This window comes from Bidens hawaiensis, unplaced genomic scaffold (genome assembly GCF_021521415.1).
Source record: "Bidens hawaiensis isolate Kalapana, Puna unplaced genomic scaffold, B.hawaiensis_p1.1 tig00052408_1, whole genome shotgun sequence".
Taxonomy (NCBI): Eukaryota; Viridiplantae; Streptophyta; class Magnoliopsida; order Asterales; family Asteraceae; genus Bidens; species Bidens hawaiensis.
This window is the reverse complement of record NW_027499422.1, coordinates 81,004-91,631: the sequence shown is the minus strand read 5'-3', so window position 1 is coordinate 91,631 and position 10,628 is coordinate 81,004. Positions and strand designations below refer to the sequence as shown.

Sequence of the window (10,628 nt, the reverse complement as noted above, 5' to 3'; positions counted from 1 at the left end):
TTGACTTTCACCCCAGTCAACCCCAAGAAAGGCATAATCCGCCTCTCCACCGATAATAACATCAAATTTGCAGGCCCCACAAGCTGTAACGAGTCAAATATATGGAGACTGAAATACGATGAAGCTATGAAACAGTATTTTATAACTTTAGGTGGCGTAGAAGGAAACCCGGGACGGGAGACGCTTGACAACTGGTTTAAGATTGAGAAAACAGACGACGGTTACAAGCTCGTGTTTTGTCCTACTGTCTGCAACTTTTGTAAGGTCATATGTAAAGATGTTGGAATATTTTCGGATGATAATGAGATTAGACGTTTGGCGCTCAGTGATGTTCCTTTTTCTGTAAGGTTTTACCGTTAGTTCGGTTATTTGGTGTACTAAACATGTAACAAAGAAACTTGATGTTCTATTTATGCGCAAATAAAGTTTCATAATACTTCTCTAGTTCACATATTAAAGTCCAAAATACCACAAAAAGGGTTTTGAAAATAGAAACCGTTTAATCTGACATAATATTAACCGAGACCTGTACCCTCCTCTTTACGTGGTGCATCAGCTTTTATACGGGGTGGTCTAACAATTCGGTCAATGAGCCCATAATCCAAAGCTTCTTGAGCATTGAACCGTTTAGTCCGAGTTAAATCTTTGTAAACCTGCTCATTATCGTAATAAATAATACTTAATATTTGGATAAAGTGACTAAATAAACGTGTTAATCAGGTTGGTGGGTTGTAAACAAATGGGTTAAAGAAGTCAAACCTGCTCCACGGGTTGACCCGTCTTTTGAGCCAATTCTTTGAAAAGATAATCTCTAATTCTCAAAAGCTCATTCGCCTCATTTTGAATATCATCAGCCTGTATAACATCATTGGTAGCAAAATTAAAAACTAGACATAAATAACTATATATAACTATTTATTAACTATTAAGTATTAACTGTAAGACTTTATTGACACAATAATATGTTTCAACCTGACCACGGGCGGCACCAGCTGGCGACTCGAGAGCAATTCTTGAAAGAGGCATTGCAAATCTTTGACCCTTTACAATTTCAAGATAGTTAATATTTTAAAAACATACCCAAACAACGTATTGGTAGTTGTACAGTGCATTCAACTCTATGCAAGGAATAATGTTAGGTCTGTAAACGAACCAAACCTTCAGTGAACAGTTCGTGAACCGTTTGACAGGAAGTTCGTTTATTTAATAAACGAACAAACATGAATACATGTCTCGTTAGTTAGTTTATGTTTGATCATTTACATTCATTTATGTTTGTTAGTTATCTTTGTTTAAGTTTGTTCGTTTACATTAGTTATTATATTCATTTACAAATTTTGGGCCCATTACAACTTAGTCTAGTTTTAATAACTTTTTGGCCCAACACATTGTTCTTCACTTTAGCTTTAACTTGTTTTTAGTTCAGTTATGTTCGGTTATGTCCGTTCGTTTATACTATTAACAAACGAACATAAGCAAACACAAGCATGATCATGTTCGTTCTCTTAACAAACGAACATGAACATGAACATCCCATTCATTGAATTGTTTGTGTTCAATTGTTTGTTCGGTTGAATTAAACGAACGAACACAAACATGCTGCAAATGTACCTTTTCTCCGGCTGCAAGAAGAAAACCAGCAAGATTATAAGCATAACCGACACAGTGAGTGCCAATTGGACTTTGCAAGCTTTGCATCGTGTCATAAATAGCCATGCTTGGTGTAAGCTTCAAATAAACATACCAAATATTTTATAAAAAAGAAATTATATATTTATCAAAATGACTATGATTGTATCATGAGAGAGAACTCACGTCACCACCCGGGCCGTTAATATACATATACATTCTTTTGGAATTGTCAATACTGTCAAGGTACAACATTGTTGCAAGTATCTGGTTGCTGAATTCTTCATCTATGTTTTGTCCAATAAAAATAACGCGCTCACGATACTACATTAACATTGATTATATATAAGCATTTCAAGAATCAAAATTATATAAATGACTACAAAAAATAATAATAACAGCTTACTAGAGCATTCCACAGATCAACCCATTGCCAGGTTCCTTCACCGGGTACCCTGTAAGGTACTCTAGGTGTCCCTATTGGCATCATTGTTATACGCCCTCGTGCTGGTTTAATGCCAGTCCTGAATATATAGATCAAGTGATATAGAAATTTAAGGCTTGTTGTATATTAATTGTGTTCATAATACCGACATAAAAACTGCAATAACCACGAGTATGAGCAGCTGATAATGAAGATAAACAATGAATTGCATTGTATATTAACCGTGTTCATAACGTAAGGTTTTGTGAAGCCATAGGAGTAGCTAATAATGAAGATAAACAATGAATTGTATTGTGTATTAACTGTGTTCATAATGTAAGGTTTTGTGAAGCCATTTTGGGCACCTTTTGGTTTGGGGTGGAAGGCTCATTTAGCTTTCTTGTTCCCTAAGCTGTTTTAACCTAATAGTTCTCTGTATATACCCTATCATTGTATTCTAATCCTTGTACTGAGCTAATAAGCGATAAACCCTAAGTGCAGCTCTAACACATAATAGGGTTACATTACATATACCTCTTTAATCTATATATAAATTAAGGGTGCAAACGAGCCGAGCTGCTTGCGAGCTACTTGAGCCCTGATCGATAAAAAGCACAAAAAGACCCAGGCTTTCTTGAGCTTGGACCAAGCATGAGCCCCAAAGAAAACTCATTTAGTTATTGAGCCCGAGCCTTGTGTGTTTTTAAGTTTTACCTCTTTTAGACTTCTATGTATTTCACACTGCACTACCGAGCTCGAGCCGAGCTTTGGCTCGTTTAAGGTATTATGCAACGAGCCCGTGCCGAGCTTAAGCTTGTTTAAGGTTTTTCTAAAAATAAATAATTAAATTCGTATATAAGCTGATTAACAAACAATAAACGAACCAGGCTTGAGCTTGAGCCGATCCATAGCTTGAAAAACAACTCAATAGCCAAGCTTTCGAAAAACAGCTCGAAACGAACGGAGCTCAAAGTAGAGCACCCGTAAGTCAAAACGAGCAAACTCAACCCTAGTCGAGCTCAGGCTCGTCTCGTTTACACCCCTTATAATACAGAGCAGGTAATTACACATATAGATACCAAATACTTGACATATAAACCAAGCTTGAGCCAATCCCAAGCTTGTAAAACAACTCACAAGCTGACCTAGAGCTTTAGAAAACAGCTCGAAACGAACCGAGCTACAGGTCAAGCCCTCGTAAGTCAAAACGAGCCGAACTCAACCCTAGTCGAGCTCAGGCTCGGCTTGTTTACACCCCTTATAATATAGAATTACACATATAGATACCAAATACTTGACATATAAACCGAGCTCGAGCCGATCCCAAGCTTGTAAAACAACTCACAAGTTGACCTCGAGCTTTAGAAAAACAGCTCGAAACGAACCGAGCTCCAGATTGAGGACCCGTAAGTCAAAACAAGCCAAGCCCAACCCTTTCGAGCTCAGGCTCAGCTCGTTTACACCCCTTATAATATTGAGCAGGTAATTACACATAGATACCAAATACTTGACATATAAACTGAGCTCGAGCCGATCCCAAGCTTGTGAAACAACTCACAAGCTGACCTCGAGCTTCAGAAAAACAGCTCGAAACAAGCCAAGCTCCAGGCCGACCCCTCGTAAGTCAAAACGAACCGAACTCAAGCCTAGTCGACCTCGATTCGGCTCGTCTAGTTTACACATATATAAATATCACTATTTTTCAATATTTGATGCCAACACAGTATGAAATTAGGTTTAATTTCATACAATAGAAACATAGACAACAAATACACTAATTCAATATTATTATATTGCAATTATTATTATTATTATTATTATTATTGTTAATTGTTAATAAAAAATAATACATACCTAGGTTGAATACTTTTATGAATTCTCTTGTACAACTCAGCGGTCAAATTGGGTCTAGCGAATCCATAACAATCTGTTATTCGTAAACGTAACGAATATTATTAATTCAACGAGTCTAGCAAATATATGAAGATAATAATAATATGAAGTAAGTAATTGATGAGAGACTGACTAGGAGATTGGAGCCTTAATCCGACGAAAGCCTTGTCCGTGCTGCAATTGAATAATTTAAATTAATAATAATAATATACGGTTATTGAAAGCATATTTTGTTAATACCTGGGAGAAGAGTGAGCGGGGTGAAGATATGAAGAACAGGTGATGGAATTGAGCGCCATTGTTGCAAGGCGAATATCAGACGAAGAGGATTAAAGGGGTGGATTTGGTATTGAAGAAAATAACGGGTCGGGTAGGGTCGTTCTTTGGTGATCGGATTACCGCTCGATTGGAATTTGCTCAGGAAATGCTCGTTTATTTTTTCGCTCGATTGTAAACGAGTCGCTGGTTCAGTTTGTGAAAGAGCCAAGCAACGAGAAAATGTCCGCTCAGTTCGGCTCAAATATTTTTCATAATATATATATATATATACACACACTCATAAATATATATTTTGTTTTAATAATTATCTTGGATATTGAAAAACTGAATATTAAATATAATATCTTTTAATTATTAAATATTTTCTAATACATTAAATATAAAAAAATAATTATATTTAATTTTAGTATTTCAATATTAAAGATAATTATAAAAACAAGTTATATAAGTGTGCATATATATTTATATAAATAATTATTTTTTAATTATTAATTGTTTTATTACGGTTATATTCAACTTCAATTTTATAAAAATTTACAAGCTATTACTATTTTCTTTAAATCTACTAATTTATTTTTATGCACATTATATTCAACTTCAAACTTTTTTCTTATAAAAGAATTTAAAGGGAAAAATAGAAAAATGCTTGGAAAATACGGATTCGATTTTGGCTCGGTTCGATTTTGAGCCGCTCGGTTCGATTCGAAACGAGCCAAGCAACGAGCAAGCCCTCTCTCGGCTCGGCTCGTGAACAGCCCTAGGTATGGATAATGCGTCAAGCCCGATACACCCGAATTATAATATGGGAAAGAAAATCATCGAAACGGCAGTTTAGGGACTATGGATTAAACGTTTTATAAGAAAAGGCTGGGCTGAACCATGGATGTTTCATCTAGCTTAGACGGTTCTGACGCAACCTTCACTTTTTATAGATGTTCCTATGTGTTTTTAGATGTTTCCGACCTTTTTTTTAATCCGTTTGTTGATTTTGTGCGCATTTTGATGTTTCCGTACATATTTTTGTCGTTCCCGTGCATATTTAAACGTTTTTGTGCATATTTAGTTGTTTCATACATGTATTGATGTTTCCGTACATGTATGGACGCTTCCAATTTTCCATACATCGTTAGATGTTTATGAAGGTATTAAGCCGTTTGGTACATGTGTAGTTGTTTCACTATTTTTCATATGTTTCTTAACTACCAATTACCAAACATGGATGACAATTTTTTTAAAATGTCGCTTAAGATGGTAGTTTACAGCGATGAGAATTTGTTAATGGGAATATTGAGTATGCTTCTTTCGATTGTAGGAAACGTTTGATGTCTTGGAAACATCTTAGACAAAAACGTCTAAATACATAAGAGAAACATCTAAATTCGTTACGAAAACGTATGAGCTGTCTACGTTGATGGGAACGTCTAGGGCTCAGACTTTTTTTTATCCTAGGCATTTCAACTGCAATCTATCTTTTACTGGGGAAACGGCTAGGGAATAAACTTTCCCCATAAATGACATATATGTAGACTTTTCCTTTAAAAAGTGTCATGAGTAAGCTAATTGGTCTGCTTGTGGGCCTGATAATAGAGAAAGCCCCTATCTAAAAGCAGGGCTGGCCCATGGGGGGCTGGGTGGTCGACGACCACAGGCCCGACACCCCGCTAGGCCTAAATTTTTTTTTTAAATTATATGTATTTTTATTAAAACAATATGTATATTTAATGTTTAAACTCATTTGCATAAACATTAGTTTGGTCTAGTGGCGAAGAAGTATTACTACCAACTAAAAGGTTATGGGTAGTATCATTTGAGACATGCTTAATCCTATTTTTATACAAAGTTTTTACACAACCTAAATTATAATAAATTAAGCCCATATCAAAATTAAATTGTTTAAACCCAACAAAATACTCCTTTTATTTAAGGCCCAAAAAAATTTTAGTATTCGGCCCAAAATTATTTTTGCTTTCTCAAAGCCGGACATGTCTAAAAGTTATGTGTCCTATGAAGCCCTTGTTATTGTGAAAAATCCCCATGTATCATAGGCTTCTCATATTATTTTTCGGCTTTTCTGGATTAATCAATAATTATTTTGGTGATTTTCCCATTGTAATACCTATTAAAAAAGATAGTTTGGTTTCTGTTCTAAAACAATAATTAGACATAGCCACATAAGGGCTGTTTTGCAATATTATGTTAAACCATTAAAGGCCTTGTAAACTATTAAGATGTGTCTTTTTAATGAAACAAACATACTCTAATCTTAATTGATAAATAGTCTATTAGCAAATCATTAAAAGACTACCAAACAACCCATAAATTTAGCATTTATATACATGCATCCATAATAAGAACAAGTGAATGGTTCGGTGGCGTGTTAAGTTGTTCAATCTCAAAGGCCAAAGCGTTGTGATGAGCATTCCTTTCTTTTTTTTGGTTTTTTATTGGCAACTTTAGTCATTTGGTTTAACAGTTTGGTTAAATCATTCACAAACTTTAAATAAGTGTTTAAAAAGAATAATAATTAACTTTTAATTTTAAATATATTATTAGCATCACAAAACCGAAGCAATACCAACTGAATTTCCACGACGACTCGGCCACAAAGCGATGGTTCACTTTAGTACCGAGCAAGTTCCGTCACATATCCGCTGCAACATACGGGTTTAACCAATACCGACCGAGTTCGCGTTCCATCCCCGTCAAAGTGAGTTTTGTGTTGCTCTCATCTTGTATGATTTGTTCACAAAATCCATTTAGATGCTTAAAAATGTATTAACTTGCACTAATCTTTTTCTTTTATATTTTTTATATTCATGGTCCTCTGTAGTAATAGAATAACATACTATTTCACTGTATTTTACTTTTCTAATCTTTGGACAATAAAATCACACTACAAATGCAATATTAAGAAATATACAAGAAAATTCAATCGGATAATTTTTTTAACAAATTAATGCATTTATCTGATATCATTGGATACAGCAAATTATTAATAGCCCTTGTATATTGTCATCACTAGTTCACTACTATAAATTCACATATTGACAAGTATCATCTATCTAATAAATGTAATAGTTGCCAAGTGTCCTCTACATGATAAAGGTAACAACTTTTAGGATAACAACAAGGAACATATTAAACATGATTTGATTAAATTGATAATGATAAGTCAAAAGATTTTACCAGCATATCTAACCAAACTAAGAACTACATATACGGTAAAAACATATTTCATCTACCGTATGTATGACAATGTTTATATACTTGTACTTCATGAATCTACATGTACTTGTCTAGTTCTCTTCCAAGTGATTGTTTAAGGTATGGTTTGAAAATTACCCACCAAAACAACCCAACAACCTCCTAATCTTCCTTGTTTTTTTAAACATTTTTCTAAACCCATGACGTAGAAAGCCTAGAAAGAAAATATTCAGAAACGGAGATGTAACTTCATCTGTCTTAGCAGCCATCTCTGAACCAATGGATGTACTAGAACGCGTGGCTTCGTTGTTTTTAGCACTCTTACGCAAATAGAAACTTCTACTCCCGATGTCTCCAATCATATTCGATTTATCCAAACCTAGGTCAAAAGATAGTTAAATTTTTTTACCATAAGAGTTAGTACCTAAAATGGAGGAAGATTGACTTACAATGAAGGCTAAAGTATGAGTGGTGCAACTCAAAGTTAGTCATGTCATCTTGATCAAGTCGCGGAGATCTCCTTTCTGCATTGTATTTGCTCGTGACAAATTTTATTGTCTCGTCAACACTTGAACCCAACTTCACCAAAGCTTGAATTGGCCCAACGCTTCCCTCAACTGTTACTTTAATTAGAATTTTTGCGTCTTTGTTGTAGCTCTGAGATAATAGGTATTTTTAAACGAATGTTTATACAAATTACATACTTCGGCTATACGCTAAAGGTTATAAAGATCGTATTGAAGTTCACTTATTTAAACAAGAGTTTTTACATCATTGTGCCAAAATAAAACTTGTTCATGAGGACATATAATCAGGGGCGAAGTTTCCTAAGGGCCCGGGTGGCCTCGCCCCCACTGTTTTTTTGCGTAGTAGTGCTAATTGACCTTTTTTGTCCGAAAATTTATATACATAGTGTAAATTTACCCATTTTTGATTGAAAATTTGAGCCCGGGCCACTCGTTCATGATTTTTTAAATATATTTTGAGTCTTCCCCCCCTCAAACTCGTTAAAACTTTGCCACCGCATATAATTATAATGGAAAATATGAAAGTATGGTACTATGGTTGGTTACATGTAATGGAAAATTTTAAAATATGTTTTATGTATAATTGCAAAAAGTATAGTTTACTTACATATGAATTAAAATAATAGAATGACTAAAATATATCATGGATTATGCTAGAAACTATATAATAGAATAAAATCTAGCTTGTTGCAATGTCGTTTTCTCTTTAACGAGACACGGAGATGACTAAACTAGTCCCATTTTTTTGGTCGGCAAAAAGAAATACAAAAATTGGGATGTATGAATTAGTACGCCTTTAATAAATAACACTTATTCTTTTTAATTATTTTTATTATATATTATCAATGTATGCAAATATGCAATGCAATAGTAATTACGGGCTCCAGCTATACAAATTAATAATACCATCACACGGTATTCGCACGTCAATAACGTGTCATTCATTGTTCGGATCATACGACCCGTATATAATATGGTTCGTATGATGTAGCAGACATATCAGTACGCATCACCATATAATATGTTTTATTATACTGAAACGGTATAGTTTTAATTTCCAATCATACACAAGAAGTCAAGAAAACAAGTGCCAGGGGAAATGCGTATTTACCAATCAAGATCAAAATCAATATCATTATTCATAAATTTTGATCTCTATCGAAAACAACAACCGTTTTAATCACTTCAATCAACAGCTAAAATATGTACACGAAGTGACCAAGGCATATTTGATTAAATTAAATTAATAAGTTTCTGACAACGATCAACGCGTTATTGTAATAAAGACATTTTTATTGGGCGTTATTGTAATAAAGACATTTTTATTGGGTGTCTGGGATTGTTTATTTTAAACAACTTATGACTTATTAATTCTTAAAAAGGGTAAAAGATGTTTTATATTGTGTGTTATTGTAAGAGTATATGTTAATAAGTTACAAAGTTGTAACTTATTAACTTATGAAAAAAATTATAAAAAAATAAAATAAAGAATCCCAAACACCCTTTTAATATTTCAAAGACATGTTTTGATCAAAACAAATTAACCAAGGAAACACGCATTACATCAAATAAATGTTTTTTTTTAATATTTATTTTAAATAACATCATTTTTTTTCAAACACATTTTATAAAAAGAAGTTAAAGAATAAAACTTATGGTGTAAAGAAAATTAATATTATTTTATACAACAAAAATCAAAATAGTGAATTTAAAGTTAAAACGTCTCATATTTAATAAGAAATATAACACGTGACATCTAATATTTAATAAGAAATATAAGCTTTACTAAATCAAAAAAATTAATATTATTTTATACAAAAGAAATCAAAATAGTGAATTTAAAAGACGACACGTGAAATCTAATATTTAATAAAAAAAATGACGTTTACCTCGTTTCTCTCCGGCGAACAAGGCAGCAACTCCGGAGATGACGAGAATATATTCGTAGGGACCCGAGTTCGAAACAACAAGCTACTCTCACATGGGGGAGTCATATCCTGCTGATCATCTCCGACAGAACCCGTGGTTAATAAAGTAGGTTCGGAGTGGCATCTCTTGATGAATTTCGATTGTTTCTTCGACGAACGACGAACGACAACTTGCCGATGAAGTTTGTGACCGGACAGTGACGGGTGAGGAGGTTTGATCCTCCGGTTGATGGGAAGTCTTCGAAGGTTAAGGTTTTGTGACATAGAATATAGATGTGTGAATTGAGATGGATTAATGTATGATGAGGTTCTATTGGTTTAATTAATAATAAAGGGAAATCTTTGCTTAATGAATAGGCAATGAATCAATTGTCTATTGGGAGTGTCGTAAAGCATGTATGTATGGTATTGCTTTAATATATTCATTTCCCCTTATTCTAGCTTTTATTTTATTATTATCTTTTCTTTTAAAGAAATTATTATTTATTCAACCTCATTTGGATGTATGGTTGTTTCGGGTAGGGGTGTGCATTGGGTCGCTTTGAGGCGGTTTTGAGCTAAACCCATAACCATAATTGACAGTGGTGGATCTAGACGGAAATCTCAAGGGTAACGCTAAAAAAATATTTTACCGTATTTCATACAATAACCGATTTTTTTACCTTATTTCATATAATATATATATATATATATATATATATATATATATATATATATATTAACTTGGTGTTAGACCAATACTAT

At 33.6% G+C, this 10,628-nt stretch overlaps 2 protein-coding genes across 2 annotated transcripts; both read right to left on the bottom strand.

Annotated features, from left to right (window-relative positions):
• Window positions 1–433: 433 nt before the first annotated feature.
• On the bottom strand, window positions 434–4,284 carry LOC143599594 (ATP-dependent Clp protease proteolytic subunit-related protein 2, chloroplastic-like). The gene is made up of 9 exons (XM_077077507.1): window positions 4,187–4,284; window positions 4,080–4,120; window positions 3,908–3,980; window positions 2,036–2,153; window positions 1,816–1,953; window positions 1,612–1,728; window positions 973–1,041; window positions 760–855; window positions 434–653 (listed from the first exon to the last, which is right to left on the bottom strand). Exons 1-9 carry the CDS (start codon window positions 4,243–4,245, stop codon window positions 516–518), a joined length of 849 nt encoding a protein of 282 aa, XP_076933622.1. The 5' UTR covers window positions 4,246–4,284; the 3' UTR covers window positions 434–515.
• Window positions 4,285–7,528: 3,244 nt separating this feature from the next.
• LOC143599593 (uncharacterized protein At4g22758-like) lies at window positions 7,529–10,148 on the bottom strand. Its single transcript, XM_077077506.1, has 3 exons — window positions 9,846–10,148; window positions 7,879–8,086; window positions 7,529–7,808 (listed from the first exon to the last, which is right to left on the bottom strand). The coding sequence occupies exons 1-3, from the start codon at window positions 10,146–10,148 to the stop codon at window positions 7,564–7,566; spliced, it is 756 nt and encodes a 251-aa protein (XP_076933621.1). The 3' UTR covers window positions 7,529–7,563.
• Between the last annotated feature and the right edge of the window lie 480 nt (window positions 10,149–10,628).

Coding starts and splice junctions, on each gene's coding strand:
- LOC143599593 (XM_077077506.1), bottom strand. CDS start 10,148: ATGTCACAAAACCTTAACCTTCGAAGACTTCCCATCAACCGGAGGATC. Junction 8,087..9,845: donor GTTCGCCGGAGAGAAACGAG/GTAAACGTCATT, acceptor CTATTATCTCAG/AGCTACAACAAAGACGCAAA. Junction 7,809..7,878: donor CTCATACTTTAGCCTTCATT/GTAAGTCAATCT, acceptor CTTTTGACCTAG/GTTTGGATAAATCGAATATG.
- LOC143599594 (XM_077077507.1), bottom strand. CDS start 4,245: ATGGCGCTCAATTCCATCACCTGTTCTTCATATCTTCACCCCGCTCAC. Junction 1,042..1,611: donor TTCTTGCAGCCGGAGAAAAG/GTACATTTGCAG, acceptor GAAATTGTAAAG/GGTCAAAGATTTGCAATGCC. Junction 654..759: donor CGGGTCAACCCGTGGAGCAG/GTTTGACTTCTT, acceptor GATAATGAGCAG/GTTTACAAAGATTTAACTCG.